This window comes from Thamnophis sirtalis, unplaced genomic scaffold (genome assembly GCF_051295495.1).
Source record: "Thamnophis sirtalis isolate CommonGarterSnake01/CBP01778 unplaced genomic scaffold, rThaSir2_p1.2 scaffold_9, whole genome shotgun sequence".
Lineage (NCBI taxonomy): Eukaryota > Metazoa > Chordata > Lepidosauria > Squamata > Natricidae > Thamnophis > Thamnophis sirtalis.
The window spans coordinates 40,049,730-40,067,806 of record NW_028261389.1 but is presented as its reverse complement, the minus strand read 5'-3'; the positions used below and the strand labels follow the sequence as shown (position 1 = coordinate 40,067,806).

The following is an 18,077-nucleotide window of genomic DNA, read 5'->3' as shown; positions in this document are numbered from 1 at the left end:
GCGCCACCCCAAGGGCTTCCAGAACTATCGGAATTATGATTTCACAAATACATGACTAGGTATTCAGAGTGTTTTAAAAATAATTTTAATCAATGATTGGTGAGGGCATTAACTGCAGTCCTAACACATGGAAAAATTAATTTATTTGTAAATGATTTTTATGATCACCCAATATGCAAATCAGTTAATTCCATTATGATTTTTAAAAGAGAAACATCATCTGCCTGAAAACAGTTGGTTATTTCTATGTCTGTATTAAGTTATAATTATAAAAATAAATCCACAAGTTGACTTTTACCTGTTAGTGATAGGGAAGAACCTACAGTATGTGAAATTGATACATATCTGCCAATTCTCACTTTGGAATTGCCAGTTGCTTCATTGCCATTCTGTACAGGTAGTCCTCAACGTATGACCATTCATTTAAAAACTGTTCACAGGTACAATGGTGATAAAAAAGGTAACTTATAACTTACCCTCAAAATTAGAATGTTGCATCAACCCTGAAGTCATGTGATTGCAATTTAAGCATTTGGCAATTGGCTTGTGTTTATGACAGCTGAGTTGGTGCAGTGGTTAGAGTACTGCAGCCTACTTCAGCTGACTGCAAGCTGCAGTTCAGCAGTCCAAATCTCACTGGCTCAAGGTTGACTCAGCCTTCCATCCTTACAAGGTGGGTAAAATGAGGACCCAGATTTTTGGGGGCAATATGCTGACTCAGTAAACTGCTTACAGAGGGCTCTAAAAGCACTATGAAGCAGTATATACTGTGATCAGAATTTGCAACCTTTCCAAATGGCTTCCAACAAGCAAAATCAATAGGGGAAGCCAGATTCATTCAATGATCATATGATTCACTCAACTACCATGAAAGTCACCTTAGCTACATGGGCAGCATATAAATTTAATCAATCGATCAATCAATCAATAATTCACTTAATGATTGTGATAAAAATAGTCCCAAAACTGGGTCTGATCACTTCATTGCTTGCTTAACAACTGCATTGCTTAGTGCCCTAAATTCTGGTTCCAATTGTACTTGGGTGTACCTGTAGCAAATTCATATTGTTCACATTGTCAAACACTTAGAGAGGCATTTTTTTCTTGTCAATAAATGTCTATAAACCATTTATAGACTTATCTCAAAGGTGCTTTTTCAAGAGGCAACTGGACTTTTTGGTTTCTCTTTCAAGTCAGATGGATGAGGGGAACTAATCAAATTTGCAGATGACACCAAGCTGGCAGGAATAGCCAACACTCCAGAAGATAGGTTCAAGATACAGAAGGATCTTGACAAACTTGAACATTGGGCACTATCGAATAAAACGAAATTCAATGGTGAAAAGAGTAAGGTTCTACATTTAGGCAAGAAAAATGAAATGCACAGGTACAGTATAGGTGCTACCTTGCTCAATAGTAGTAACTGTGAGAGGGATCTTGGAGTCCTAGTGGACAACTATTTAAATAGGAGCCAGCAGTGTGCAGCAGCTGCCAAAAAGGCCAACACATTTCTAGGCTGCATAAACAGAGGGATAGAATCAAGATCACGTGAAGTGTTAATACCACTTTATAATGCCTTGGTAAGGCCACACTTGGAATACTGCATTCAGTTTTGGTCACCAAGATGTAGAAAAGATGTAGAGACTCTAGAAAGAGTGCAGAGAACAGCTACAAAGATTATTAGGGGACTGGAGACTAAGACATATGAAGAACGGTTGCAGGAACTGGGTATGTCTAGTTTAAGGGAAAGAAGGACTAGGGGAGACATGATAGCAGTGTTCCAATATCTCAGGGGTTGCCCCAAAGAAGAGGGAGTCAAACTATTTTCCAAGATACCTGAGTGTAGAACAATGGGTGGAAACTAATCAAGGAGAGAAGCAACTTAGAACTGAGGAGAAATTTCCTGACAGTGAGAACAATTAATCAGTGGATTAATTGCCTCCAGAAGTTGTGAATGCCCCAACACTGGAAGTCTTTAAGAAGATGTTGGATAGCCATTTTTCTGAAATGGTATAGGATTTCCTGCCTAGGCAGGGGGTTGGACTAGAAGACCTTCAAGATCCCTTCCAACTCTGCTATTATATTATTGTAAGACATTTCACTTCTCATCCAAGAATCTTCTTGGATGAAAAGTGAAACATCTTCAAAGAAAAAGCAGAAAGTCCAATTGCCTCTTGAAAAAGCACCTTTGGGACAACCATGACCTGGATGACTGAGAATCTCCATAGATATTTATAGACTTTTAGACTTATACCAAAACTCTGGTTTTGAATAGCTTATTGTTGATTTCTTTTACTGGCAATACTCTTGAAAGTTTTCAGGTCTAACTTTATAAGCGGGGAAAACAAATCCTTTGCTCAAACAAGAACTAGAATTTTCTGATTTTATATTGTTAGTGAAAAAAATAAGCTAAGTTTTGATACAAAGAACTACGTGAAAAAACCCTGAATCAAAGTATATCCATTTTTAAACTTAATATTTTATGTCCTTTGAGGGAGATCCACCTGGTTCCAATTTCATCCCAATTCAGTTGTCACATTGCAATTTTTGCACTTCGTTCAGCATTTTTTGGCAAGAACAATTTGGCTCTCATTGTTGCTCTATCCATTGGCTGAAATATGGATTAAAAATCATCCCTTTCAGTCTTTAGGTCTGTATAGAAAATACTGGTGATTCTTATATTAAGACTCTTCAAGGAGCATAGTTACAGCTTGTTGTTTCTGGGGAAAAATGCTTCTTCCTTTTTTCTTACTTATACATTTTATATTCAGTTTTAAATGCTGTATCTAATACAAGATATCATTTCATTTTTATTGCCTTTTAATGTGTTGGAACAATTGTACTCCATTTCCAGCCTGAAGGAGTAATAATGTTGACAGTATTTATATATGTAAATGACTGAACAAATACTGGAGTACACCATTCTGGTGCCAATTTAGAAATTTCTGGCAAAACCTATTTTCCTTTCAGTTTTATAAAACTGGAACTATAATTTGTTAAGCATTTGCTGGAATAATAAGAGACTATTCCAATAAGCTTTTTTTCCTATTAGACTATATGATTTTAGATTAGAATTAACTACTGAAAATGTTTTAAATTCTGTTTGGAGTGGCTTATTAAAACTGAATTTATTCACCTCTCAGCATTTCTACTTATTTTTCACAAGAAATCCCAAGACTGTTTCCCCAATATCGTGTATAGATTCAAGATTCCCTTATTTCCATTAATCATAATTTGGTAGTATTTCTTTCTTTTTTCTTTTTAATCTACCAAAAGAGTATTCAACTCATGAAAATATTGGTAAAGCTCAGTAGGACTTCCTTCAAGACTGAATATGATCTAAAGCTCCTAGAAATTACTGGAAGTGAAATATTTACTTTAACAATTGTGGGAGACTATTACTTTATTTCCAAGGCACAAAGAATGGAAGTAAAACTATGGTTGCTCTTGTCTTTGTATGAAGGTAAAGGTAAAGGTTCCCAGCGCACATATGGCTAGTCGTTCCCAACTCTAGGGGGCGGTGCTCATCTCCGTTTCAAAGCCAAAGAGCCAGCGCTATCCAAAGAAGTCTCAGTGGACATGTGGCTGGCATGAACAATGCATGGAACAGTTACCTTCCCACCAAAGGTGGTCCCTATTTTCTACTTGCATTTTTACATGCTTTCGAACTGCTAGGTTGGCAGAAGCTGGCACAAGTAATGGGACCTCACTCTATTATGTAGTACTAGGGATTCAAACCACCGAATTGCCGACCTTTCTGATCAACAAGTTCAGTGTCTTAGCCACTGAGCCACGCGTCCCTTGTCTTTGTATATTCATGTCCATATTTAAATGGCACTTACTTGTTATGTGACTTTAAATCCTGGTATTTATTTGGACAAAATAAGAAAAAACTCGATTTTAAATAATTTCTTGATGTCTTATTGCAATATCATAGTTGATTGCTCTATAGTTAGATACCAACCATGAGTGGTAATCAACACAGCTACTGATACACATGAAGTCTTTTTCTGTGGGTGGCCCTGAGTAGCCATTACCCCACCCCCATTACTGCTTATTCCATCCATTTGTATTCTCCGACTGGGCCAGGTAAACGAAACAGAAATAGTATATTTCCAGTAGTTTCATTGGGGAACAAAGAGCTACAAATCTTTTGTACTAAATTAATAAGGGTCACATTTCAAAAAAGAATGTAAGAGGGAAAAGAGTACCCTAAGTCAGATAATTGCAGTTTATTTGACAGATTTAGCTTGATTAAAGTGTGCAGACATGCAGGATCTTTTCTTCCAACAGTAATCCTGTACAATACTTAATGGAAGTTGGCTGCACTGGTTTCTGCAGAATATTTCATTACACATATAACATTAAAATGACTATTAAAGTGATACTACTTGAATTAGAGGGCCACGAATTAAGGTTTGGATGGCACAATTATTTATGGTATGATAAAGTTAAAGTTAATGTTGATTTTAATCTAGACATTCCATACTAAGAGTTTAGAATAAATATAAAACAAGATTCTCTATGAAGTCGCCTCTTTGGGTATCTCAGGAAGCTTTTTTTTTTTTTTAAAGAAAAGAAATGGTGACGAAGCCAGACTGGTGGATGTATGGTGAAATATTATCTTTCAAGTCTGGTGACCCTACACTAAAGTCAAGGGAAGAACTTGAATCAGGTGGTTATGTTTGCCATTGGTTTATATATTAACAATTGAAAGAAAGATTGAAATCAGATAAAAAGATTTATGGGTTTGGTTTTGCTAAAAATGAATTGGAAATCTTACTGTGTGTAGTGATGAGCATATTATTGGTAAGATTTATAAAATGTTATTGAAATTGAATTTGGAAAATGAACATGTAAAACATTGTATGATTCAGTGGGCAAGGAATTTTGGATACAATGTGATGCTTGAACAGTGGGAAAATATATGGATGAAAGGTTTAAAATTTACACTAAATTATAATTTAAAATAGGGGGGCCAGTGGCTAAGATGCTGAGCTTGTTGATCAGAAAGGTCAGCAGTTTGGTGGTTCGAATCCCTAGCGCCATGTAATGGAGTGAGCTCCCGTTACTTGTCCCAGCTTCTGCCAATCTAGCAGTTTGAAAGCACGTAAAAATGCAAGTAGAAAAATAGGGACCATCTTTGGTGGGAAGGTAACAGCACTCCATGAGCCTTTGGTGTTTAGTCATCCCAGCCACATGACCACAGAGACAGTGCTGGCTCTTTGGCTTTGAAATGGAGATGAGCACTCCCCCCTAGAGCCAGGAATAACTAGCACATATGTGCAAGGGGAACCTTTACCTTTACAATTTAAAATAAAATCTTTATAAGATGATTTATCGCTGGTATTTAACACTGGATATATTAGCTAGAATGTATAAAGGTATTTCAAATGAATGTTGGAAGTGTAAAAAGCAAAGAAGGAACTTTTTATCATTTGTGGTGGACATGTGATAAAGAAGAGAAATTTTAGAGTAAGGTTCGTATTTTAATACAAAGAATTCTTAAAACAAAAATAAAAATAAAACCAGAAACTTTTCTTTTGAGTTTAATGAAAAAAGACTTGGAGAAAAAAATTGGAACTTTCATCTTATATATGTTGACAGCAGCAATGGAAGGACATTTTGATTCGCACTATGGACGGATGGCTACAGAAGCAGATGGAGTTGGTACAAATGGCTAAATTGAATGTTTTGGTTAAAGGAAAGAATATGTAGCTTTGTTGCCACATGGAGACCTCTTCCGAACTTTGTGCCTGAAGTGGGAAAAAAATGAAACTTTGATTTTGGGTTTTATCGATTAGATTGACATGTTTTTATAGAAATGGCTAACTTATACTATTATAGAAAAACAAAAAGTCGTGGTTTCATGTTAATGCTTTATTTTACTGCAACAGAGGGAGTTGGAAGTCAATGTTTCTTCTTTTCTTTTCCCCAGTCTCTCCTCACCTTTTTCTCACTCTTCCCCCACCTCACTGTTCTTCTTATTTACTTTTATATTTTGTATTTTATCTTATAATCTAATAAGAAATGTTTAAACTAAAAGTGACTATGAAAGTTTTAATCTGTAGGAAGGAAAAGAAAAGAAAATGAAGTCAGCATCAGTAGTAAAGCCGGTCTTAATCTTTTCTTTGGAATTAATACCTTAATGTGACAAAGGACTTTTACTGTTTTTTCCATACCCTTTCTGTTTTTGTTTCATTTCCCAGGATTCCCCTCTTTCTTTGTAGATCAACTTTTGGTATATTTTTTAATCACTAAATTACCCATGTGCAAGTTTATTGTAGAAACATTCTATCTCCCATTTTGAATTTAGCATTTACAGAGAGCCAAAAGTTTACAGATAGTAATAATGAAATAAATATATTGGGATAAATTTTCCACTGCTATTCAGTAATAGACATTGCAAGTCAGATTATACACAAGGTCTCTATCATTCTAGAGGAAAGTATCTTCTCGTGACATTTGTAAGGTGTGTTAAGACATGTATTTTCTTTGAAGAATCAGAAGAAGAAATCCTATGGCTATAATCACATTTTCCTGATAGAGTTCTATCTTACTTAAAGAAATTTCAAGCAAAACTCCTTCCAGGGTTCGCACTGACAACATGTGGGGCCCATGGTCCAGAAAGTAGTGCGTGAACTAAGAAACTCTATCTTTACATATTAAAATTTAACACACTTTTTTTGACTGAAATTAAAATGTAATGCAGTTCATATTACCATTTGATTTTAACAACTTTATATTACTATTTTGATTATAACACTTTATCTTTTTGCCAATTAATATTTATGATGTGGACATAATTTTTCCAGGTACCTGGGGGATGCATGCAGGATGTTCAGGGGTCAACTGCAATCCTGGGACTTAAGTAATTTATCACTGATCTATGGGCTGGCAAAACAATTAAGAAGGAGGGCAGCAGAAATGGTCTTTTAGACAATCTAACAATTTTCTTATTTGACATAGGTCTGGTTCCAAAACCGAAGAGCAAAATGGAGAAAGAGAGAACGTTATGGGCAAATCCAACAAGCAAAAAGTCATTTTGCTGCCACATATGATATATCTGTTTTACCACGGACTGATAGCTACCCCCAGGTATTAAACATTGAATGTTTATTGTTTTGTTTTGTTTTTCTGGAAGACAAAAATGCACAATTCGTATTTATTTATCATACACACATACAAGTGGCACAATTACTGTGTAATTGCTATACAGTAAATTCATTTTTCCTACATGATTTTCATCTAAATTGGGGATTTTGTGTGCCACGTGGAACACTTATCTGGAACTATTTCATTCTGTGTGAAGAATCAAAGCTCTCAGTACAGCTGAGATGCAGGCAGCAGAGTTAACCAGGGAACCCTTACTCAAGGGAAAGATGGCAGTTCCTTCGGTTGTGAGATGTTTCAGCACCAGGATATCTGCTTCCCAGTAGATGTGGTTTAGCTATGATGCTTGGAAGACATTTTAAATAGAAATCAAGATGAAACCCATAAGCTCATAAAACCATAAAAAGTTTTGACCAAATTACTATAGATTTTGCTCTTTCAATCCAATGCAGTTGTTAATTATTAAAAGAAATCTGCCCTTGTATAGCATGATAGGACAATGCTTGGGGACTCTTTTTGGCAATCTATAACCTGCTCGAACAAGAATGTTTAAAAAACAGTAATGAAGCCAACCATCTGTTTTCTTTTTATTCCATTCTGTGAATTGTTAATTGTATAATTTTATTTTCCTTCAGACACATTTTGGAGAATTTCTTCTCCCCTTTGCCTTCCATAAATGTCGGAAAGCATTTGTAATCAGAACAACTGAAGTGTTTACAGAGATAAATAATTGGCTGTTGGAATATTGCATGAAAAGAGAGTCAGAGAAAACTTCTTTCAACTCTTTCCAAAGTCCCAAAGCTGGCTTGCTAGCAAAATGTCAGGCATTGACCTTTTGTCTGGAAATTCTACTTCTTTTTTCGGTTTGGACAATCTGGTGGAGTCTTGTAGATGATTTAGTGTCATCTCACATATTATAAAACCAGCTGTAATTATGCTAATACAACAGCTTTTCTTTGTCAATATTGTTTCCTAATAAAACTAACATAGGTGCTTTAGTATCTCCACTTCTCTGAAAGAATGGAGATTCCAATGCAAAAAGGTAAAACAGTTGCCCCTATTGTTTTTATCATATCAAAGATTTCTTTCTTGACTGGGTATGGTTAGAGATCAAATTGATTGATTTTATAACATCTTATGTCTCTTTGTCACAGTCTTCCTCACAATGGTGCCTACCAACTCTCTGGAGTGTATCACCTCATCATTGGTTATGGTGATTGGAGCATATGAAAGTTATAGCATGAAATCAGTGCTTGCATATTCTGAATTAGAAAGAAGAACTAGAAAATATGAGTGACTATACAGATAATTCATGCATATAAAACTCTTTCCTTCTTGTGATTTCAATAAACTTATAGAGTGAAATCTTCTATGGTTACATAGAGTAAAGACTATCTATGAGTCATGAGCCACTTTCAGTATTTTATTTATTTAGGCTAATAATCTACTTCATTCATGAATGACTTTAAACAGTGTACATTCCAATGGAATAGAAATGTTAAAGCAATAAATAATACAGTACAAAAGCAAACAACTAACAATAATGTTCACTTCCAATATATTATGTAATATCATTCTTGCCAACATTACAATTATAAAGGAGCATCTGAAATTTGAATGAGAGAAAAAAAGTCAAGATGGTACTCTGTGATTGACATCTGTTTAAAAGGACAGGGCTTTGATTGTGCACTCCTGCAGATACCCCTGCAATCATTTAATGATGGAGGGGGAAATCCCTAAAGGCTTTCTTAAATAGCCTGGACAGAGCTTTGCAGTGGAATTTAGTGGATTACTTCTTCAGGAGAAACATTTATTATTTATTTAGCATATGGCAAGTACATGGACTTTTAGTAGTTCACATGTTAACATCCAGTCCACCTAGCCATTCAAGGACAGGGTGGTCTATGGACTGATATAAGCTCTTGATGGACATTTGGACACAATGTTATGGATATTTTGTCAAGGAGCACCACAGTCACACTGAGGGATAGAGACAAGACCCCACTTAAAAAAATAAATCCTGGCAGACACCATGTTGGATTGGATCATATTCAGAGTTGACCAATGCTGGCGAGGAAGGTCAAAACTTGGCATCCTTTGTGTAGGGTCATCTATGTAACTGCCTGTATCTTGGCGTTCAGCAGCCCATTTAGCTTTCCACTGTGTGTTGATATCAAAGTTGTAAGACAGCTATTAAATGAGTTGTAATTTTCTTGTACTCCTTTACTAAGGCTTCCTGCCTTCGTAAAGGGGGTGGTGCAATGTGGCTCAGGATGGGGAGCCATTTTGCTTATCTTTTGTCATGTATTTAGAGAGCCAGGAGTTCTACAAAGATGTCTGACTGTCAACTGTTGTTAGCTGCCAATTCGTCAATGTAGTCTGGCTGCCAATTGTTGCTAGTCATTTGGTTCACACTTCCATGCTATCCAGGGTGCACCACAAGGAGGCAAACTAGCATCACACCCCAGGAGAGGCATTATTTGTATCTTTTGGATGTTAGGTGTTACATGTCTTTTTCTTTAGTTGAAATGTGTTTGAATATTAGTAGCTCAAGTTGGTAGCTAGGCTGTTGGTTTGAGCTTTGTTCTTGGCAATTTGGTTGCAAATGTTTTGTTAGTATTAGAGGAGACATCATCAGTGTGTTTTGAGTTGTTTTGAACTTTTCTTAATTTCATCACACTCAAGTTTTGGTTTATTGTAATGAATAAATAAAAAACAGCAACTTAAAAATAATTGAGGTCAGTTGCTAATTTTTTTTAAAAAATAGCTTAAATTCCCTTGCTGCTTGGGTTACTAAATTTGTGTTTTAAACTCTGATTCTTGGTTCCTATAAAATTGCAGGCTAGAAGTCAAGGAAAGTGAAACTAAATATAAAAATAATGAGCAGGGTTGTTGTCCAGAAAACATACAGTGGGGATGGATGAAGAAGACAGGAAGGCATAGAGGCAATGGTTGAAATGGGGTCAGTTGTGGATGTGGGGGTAATTGGGGGGGGGGGGATACAAGATTCTCTCTCTGGTAATGGTGACAGAGAAACAACAGAATGTAGCAAGGCACACAATTCTAAATTATCAGGTTGTTGCTCTGATCAAAAGTCTGTTTTTTAGTATTTTGAAAAAAACTTGAGGTAAAGATAGGTTTGTTTACACTGAGAGAAAAAAAAATCACTTTATGAAAAAACAATGCACATCCTCTTTCTTTTTGTACTTTTCTAGGGATTTTCACAAAGTGCAAATGTGAGATTCTGATTTTTTTCTAATCTAATTTTGTGTTAGATAGGGTGAATGGAGGAAACAGGCCTCAGGCTTCAGTGACAACAACAACTCTTTATTCAGCAACTATGTACAGATCCAGCGCTGGTCTGTCTGACAGCCTGCTCTTATATAGGGAGCTGTCAGACAGCTCAGCCAATCAGCTTAATGTATTTTCCCACCAGAATGGAGGACCTTGGAGAAGCCTATTGCTTCAGTCTCTGTATCTAATACTCTGCAAGAGAAACAGATTGATAGGACCTTTGACTCTTAACCTTTGACTCTTAAAAGACGAGAATGCAAGTAAAGGCATGGAGATATAATACATTCAGAATATTTTTTTTTACATAACCCACCGCGGTGATCCTCCAAAGCAGAGACTTAAATAACTGCTGTTTTTGAAAAAGAAAACTGCTAAAGTCCTTCTTTCTTTAAAAAAATCTACAAACCTGTATACCGCACAGGTTGGCTGTGTGTGGCATAGAATAAAAGATTCAGTATGGACAATAAGAACGTGCACCTGTGATTCTACAAACCAGCACTTCAAGTTTAATATCATGTATTCTAGGGTGCCATGGCCAGATAGTTTACTCTCCTGACTCTTGAAATGGTTCAATATATGATTCTAGGAGGGGTCCATTTCTTAGATTTCTTTACATGGCAAGCGAGAGATAGGGAAGACAGAATGAATATACTGTGACATATAGTAATTATTTTAAGAAAACAAAGTGATCATGACCATGGAATTCATAGATCAGCTACTATCTTTCAGTGCAATCTAACTCACATGTTGAAAAAAGCCAAAATCATAATCACATTGTGAATAAAAAAAGGAGGACTGCCTCCTGCTCCTCATCCAAATATTGTTTTTGTTTGTGTAGTATAGTTGCCCTGCCTGTCTTTTAGATGTGTTGTTACTGCATCTCCCAGAAATTCAAGTCATCCTGATTTGAAGTCATATTTCTAATCAGGGAAGTATGTGGAAAAGTAACTTTTTACTATAGCCTTTCTCTGATGCTTTGATCCTCTCACCTAATGTGAAGGAAGGCAGGAGGCCATCTCTTCATACCCCTTGGAATTACTAATAACTTTAGCACTAATGTTATAGAAGACATGGAGGCTTGTTTGCAGTGTGTATGCAGATGTGATATTTACTCTTCATGTATAAAATGGGGGATTTAGTTGACTGGTTGAAGTTAATTTAACTCCAAACAGGACTTGGTCTTTGAGGGATAACTAACTTGGATCAATTGGCCTTTTTTGATAGTCCCTGGAAATGCTAGTCCCCATTGGCCTAATTAAATTTGTTGTGGTGACTCCATTGAACTTTGCACAACTGCCTGTGCTGATATTGCCCATGGAATTATTTGACTAGCACACAGCTTTAATTGCCATCATCTTTAAGTTTTGGCTTAAGTTCCAAGCTATGATACTTTAAGCCTGATAACTTTCTTTTTTTCATTATCCATATACAATGGTAATCAATTTGACTAAGGAGCAAATATTGACATGATTTATCAGTGATAAATTAGTGAAGTTTATTTTTAAGGTTAGGTTGTTTAAAATTATTTTACAATTTTTATAATCTAGCCAATGGACATCAAACATTAAATTATAAAATCACTAAATCACTAAATCACTAAATCACTAAATCACTAAATCACTAAATCACTAAATCACTAAATCACTAAATCACTAAATCACTAAATCACTAAATCACTAAATCACTAAATCACTAAATCACTAAATCACTAAATCACTAAATCACTAAACAAACAAACAAACAAACAAATAAATAAATAGAATCTACTAGTTCAGTGTACAGTTGACAACTAACCATTAGAACATTACATTAGATTGGATTGGGATGGTATTTGGACCATCCCAATCTAATGTAATGTTGTGTGACACAATTTTGTGTATAGCTTTTTATTTTCTATAAGACATCCAGATGGTTATTGTTCTTTTGATTTAGATTTTGATATCAGCTGGCATAATATACCTTTTCTTACCCCTGCCATTTAATTTGAAGTTTTTGAAATGTCTATAATCTCATAGCTTGTAGGGCATCTATTACTTGTAGCTATATATTTCACTTTCCTTTTACTTGTTCTTCAAACTTACATTGCTGCATACTGATACAGCAAGAAAATTAAATAGTCCAGAAATTATTTGGAGGGCAGGACTTGGTATTTCTATCTAGCAAATAGTGGGGGCTGCTATCTCAAAGGTGGTTTTTCAGAAGGCAACTTGACTGTTGGGTTTTTTTTCCGTTGAGGAAGAAAATGTTTCATTTCTCATCCAAAAACTTTCATCAGTTGAGTTTTTTGGATGAGAAGCAAATCATTTCCTTCTTCTTCCTCAAGGAAAAAAATTAACCCCATCCAGTTGCCTTTTGAAAAACCATCTTTGAGACAACTATGACCTGGACGACTGAGAATCTCCATAGACAGTGAGGCTGCTAGTTAATTAAATAATATTTAAAACTGATTAATAATCCACATTTACAATGGTTGTAACCAAGTGCATTTAAATACAAATGTGAATTTATATTTATTGGTATTTCTTTAAGATTATAAAGGATTGTCTTTAGTTTGATTTTTTTTGTAGTAGGGTAACATAGTAGAGCTAAAATAACTTCAAATTATAGATCTTCTGCCAGGTCCCATAGATTAAAGTTATCTTTACCTATTAATTGTCTAAAATTGTAGTTGATGTTCAAATTAGTTAAACTGTTAAAATTTTACAGACCCTATATAACATACTCAGACATAAACACACACATGCACAAACACACTAAAGGATACTTTGGTGATTACATGTTAACCACAAGAGAAAAACTTAAAATATTTGTGATGTAACAGAAACCAGAGGTGAGATCTATGTGTAGGCTTATTCAGAAACTCCCTGAATTACCTTTTTTATACTGCACGGATCACAGAAAATTTAAACAAGAATAATTATATTTACATTCAAGCACTGTTTTCTTTCCCTCCCATGTACCAGAGTTTTCTACTTATTGTAAAGAATTTTATTTATTTTGAATTCCAATATAAATTTAGGTTTAGAATTTTGTTTTATGATACTTACACTATATAACTTGCTAAGTAGTGAGTCTTTGGCATGTATTCTTTTACTCAAAGAAGTGGAACAGATAAAACTCAGTACCATTAGTTTTAAAGTTCAACTAGATTCATGAGCCAAGCAGTAAGTGTTGTGTTGTGCTCATATTATCCAATTTATATTCTCTCCACTAAGAAAATTTTTCACAGTTGTTTGCCAGCTTTATAAATTCTTAAAGTCTTTGTCTGACATAAAATTTGTGGTTAAATTTTCAGGTTTCACAGCAAATTAAATGATCAGTTTGCAATAAAACATGGAAGATATTTACCACTTGCTCTTAAACCATGTGTTGTTAGAGGGATTACAGGCTCTGTATTTGTAACCTTTAAACAAGAAGATAAAAACTATGACAAATTAATACAATGTAAAGAGGAATGAAGAAAAAGAAATAAAAGAAAAATCAAAACGTGCAAAAGAAGAAAAAAGCTGAAGAAAACTAGAAAAGAAATAAAAAAGGTATAAAGAAGTAGCAACCAATATTCTTGATGGTAGCTATAAATACAAATATATTTTAGCCTCTCTCTCTAAAGTTACATCATAGCACCCTACTTTCTATAATCCTATGTAATCATCAAAACCATAACCACAAATTCATATTTTTCATTTTTATGCAAAAAGTCCATAAGAGCCAGTTATCAGTAAATATTTTTTAATCAAAGGAATTCATCAAAATCTATTTGTTCCACCAACTATTCTTTCATAGTGGGAAGTATAAAATATTTTTATTTCTGTGCATATAATAATCTTGCAATAGTAATCATATATTGAAATAAACTTCCATGGATTTTTTCTGTGTTTCAAAGAGTTGAAATTTACATTGTGTTATTACAGGGGTTTCAAACTCGTGTCATCATGGCGTCATCACGTGACATATTGTGACCCCCCCCGCTAAGTGGCTGTGGCCAGCATGTGATGCATCTGGCCTGCGGGCAGTGAGTTTGACACCCCTGTGTTATCATCTCAAATGATAAATTTCTATATAAAATCATAGGCTTGTTTTTGTCATATAAATCAGCCATGAATTCAGTTTTTGTCCATTTCCCATGTGTTTTTAACATCCCTTTAATGTTCTTTGGAAGTTCAGATACAAACCTTGATAAAATGTTAGATCAAATGGTAAATGGTAAAGCCAAAATCCATTAGATATTAAGAAAGCTTGGATGGCACGCGAAACTAAAATTTGCTACTGATGCTAACGCAAAAAGGAACTTAGTTATTTAGAGTTTGTTAGCCACTTATATGGAAATTGGTTTGCATGGTTTAATTAGAACTGGGTGTTGCAAGCAAGATTCTTGCATTTTTTTTCTGTGCCAGTTTTTTGAAAAGGCTAACCCAAATTAGGGTTATACTGATATTAATAATCATTTCTTTAATGGAAGTCTAAGATAATTATTGATATAACAGTTGCCATGTGGAATGTTCTATATTTATTTTGAACAAAATTAATTGAAACCTAATCATGGCCAAATGTTTTGTCTTTTCCCTCCCCAAAAGGATGAATAGTTAGACTTTACTAGAATTTTTGAGCTATTGGAACCATAACTTTAAGAATTTAATTATTGTAAATATTATCAATGTCCTAAAATACATTAACAGCAGAAGTGTTCGTAGTTCTGCTTTGATTTAAATATGTCCAGCAAATAAGCACCACAATTGGCAGTATTTGAGCTTTGGGGATGTGTGGACAGATATGAGTGGGTCTGGGATGGGAATGCTGGTTTGTGTGACATCCACGAGGCAAGTGGGACAACATACCTTCATCCACATTAATATAATCCTAAATGTGGCCCAACCATGGGTTAGTAAGTGGTTTTCATGAGATTATATGGTGATCTTTTAGCAACCATAAAAGTGGTACTTGCTAGACATAAGGAATGCCAGTATGACTTCTCTGACATTCCAGAAGTGCTCCATTGGATGTTGGAACATCTATACAAGAGGATTTTTGAGGAATGGAATATATGGAAAGAGGGAAGGATGCTAAGGAGCATGTGAGTAAGGAGCACTTTGTATTCTCATTCTTGCCATTCAAATGTTGCTGTGAATCAATTAGAAAAGAGAACAGAAATATACCTCAGACATCAGCAAATGTACAACCACATGTATATCAGTGGTGGGTTTCAAATTTTTTTGGAACCTCTTCTGTAGGTGTGGCCTGCTTTCCGGGTCCACTGGTGGAACCTCTTCTAACCGGTTTGGTAGATTTGATGAACCGGTTCTACCAAGTAGGTGCGAACTGGTAGGAACCCACCTCTGATGTATATGTACAATCACTTTTGTAGCCCTTGATGAAATTTTCTATTTATTGCTGCAGCTCCTGTGCATATACAGTTTTATATGTGCAGAAGACATTCTCAAACAGAATGTAATCCTGTTTCCAGTTTATTCATTTAGTCACCTGAGAATTTGATTAGGATAACAAAAAATGACTTTTCCTCAGTTACTTTCTCTCCAGCTTGCAATTGTTTGAAAATATCTCCATAAATGAAGTTTCCAGGTATGGGACTATTCCCCACCACAGCTGAAATGAACCTATCATATCATTTTGTTGTCAGACAATAGTAGTTGCTATTCTGATTTTTTTCTTTGGTCCAGATCCAAGATCAGAGGACAGGGTTAAACTCTCCCTATATATTGCTGTTTAGTTTTATAGCTTGCTTCCATTTCTGCAGTGATTTTCAGGATAGTTGTAAATGTACACAAAGCTAATTTCAAACTAAGGAATGAATCTACAGCTGTGCACAAACATCTCCTACAAATCTTTTACACTTTCCATGTGCAGATGAATTAAGTGATCATTGACTGCATTTCTCCAGGGAGAGAATAAATTTTCCAAAATACTTTTTAAGAGTGACACTTATTGTACCCAAAGACACTATCTATAATAACTATTGGCTTTCAGGCCATTATGTAAATCCAGATCTGATTGGAGTATGTGGTAACCATTCTATATAGTGTGTGTGTGTGTGTGTGAACCTTCTCGAACTTATGCCATTTTCCTGTGAATAATGAAAAATTTCAGAAGGCATCACTAAGCTGCCCCATCAATAGAAATATATATATTTCTGAACAGTTACAAAAAAAAAGTTCTAAATATATTAGATACTTTATTTTCAAGGTTGAAATGAAATGCAGATGTATCCTTCTTTTTCATTAAATATATGTTTCATTAATATACGCACATGTCAGACTTATAAACCAGAGTTGCCCAGAAAAATATTTCATTATATACATGCATTGCTGCAGGAGAATCATCATATTGGTATCAGTCTTCCTGCAAAAAATAGAGCACAAAGTTGCTCATGACATTGACTGAGAGTTTCTTTTAAAATTCTATCTCAATCTATTGTGAAGGGACTGTAAGCAAAATACAGATTTCCTCAGAAAACATAGGCCCTAATTTTGGGGGCAATAAAACAAGTGCTTTTACATTCCATGAATGGCTACCAAGTATTTAGTCAAACTTATTAGTGTTACATTCACTGTCGAATTTTACTTATGACCAAACATGGCCAAAGCTATTTTCCAGCCTGAGGCAAGTCATCAAATGATACCCAGTTCCCTAGTGAAAGACAGAATATCTAAAATCAGCTTTGTTACTTTGTCAACTTCTTCAGAAAAGTACAGTTCTCATTTGAATTTCTATTTTTAAATTGCATAAACTTAATATTATTTTATTGCCAGCACTATTGACAATAGATTCAATGAAAAATGAAACTAAAGGAAGAAAAAGATGTTTGAAATATACATTTAATTTTGTCTTGTTTATATGTTCCAGATTCAGAATAATTTGTGGGCAGGAAATGCAGCTAGCAGTTCGGTGACTTCCTGCATGCTTCCAAGGGATACTTCCTCTTGTATGACCCCTTATTCCCATTCGCCTCGGACAGATTCCGGGTACTCTGGCTTTTCAAATCATCAGAGCCAGTTCAGCCATGTTCCCCTTAATAACTTTTTTACTGACTCTTTACTTTCTGGAACTAATGGACATGCATTTGAAACCAAGCCAGAATTTGAACGGAGGTCTTCCAGTATTGCAGTTTTACGAATGAAAGCCAAGGAACATACTGCTAATATTTCCTGGGCTATGTAATATAACAGAATCTCTTTCCATTTCAAGGTCAGACATAAAAAAAGCTCTTCTCCTTCACCACCATTCTTGTTTTTATAATTAAAGGACTCAACAATAAGCTGCTGTGTGAAGAATTGCTAGTGATCAGGATGTACAAAGAAGCCTGCTTGAATAAATACCCAATATGCTATTTAGCATTTAAGCATCAATGTATATGAATGGAACCACCACATGCAAATCTCCAAAGGCCCTCTTAAAATAGCAAAATATGTTTTGTTGTACCAGTTGATGAAATATAATTGTAAAATCTGCAAAAAATAATAAACCTATTAAACAATTATGTGTGCTACATATTACTTGATATCAGTGCAATATCAAGGTAGATGGCTTACTCATAAGCAGGGCTGACAGAGAAAAATGCATTTGTTACAATAAATGTTTAGAAAAGTTTCCTTTCTAAAGGAAACTTTTAATAAGTGGTGTGTTGAATGAAATGTTTTCCGCTTTCTGTTTAACAA

The 18,077-nt window shown here is 35.0% G+C and overlaps 1 protein-coding gene across 1 annotated transcript in view; it reads left to right on the top strand.

Annotated features, from left to right (window-relative positions):
- Positions 1-17,875, top strand: part of ALX1 (ALX homeobox 1) — a 34,469-nt gene extending 16,594 nt beyond the window's left edge. The window contains exons 3-4 of the mRNA XM_014072144.2: positions 6,970-7,098; positions 17,266-17,875. Of these exons, the coding sequence (XP_013927619.1) occupies positions 6,970-7,098; positions 17,266-17,580 (444 nt within the window). The 3' untranslated portion in view covers positions 17,581-17,875. The remainder of the gene's footprint in view (positions 1-6,969; positions 7,099-17,265) is intronic.
- Positions 17,876-18,077: the final 202 nt, after the last annotated feature.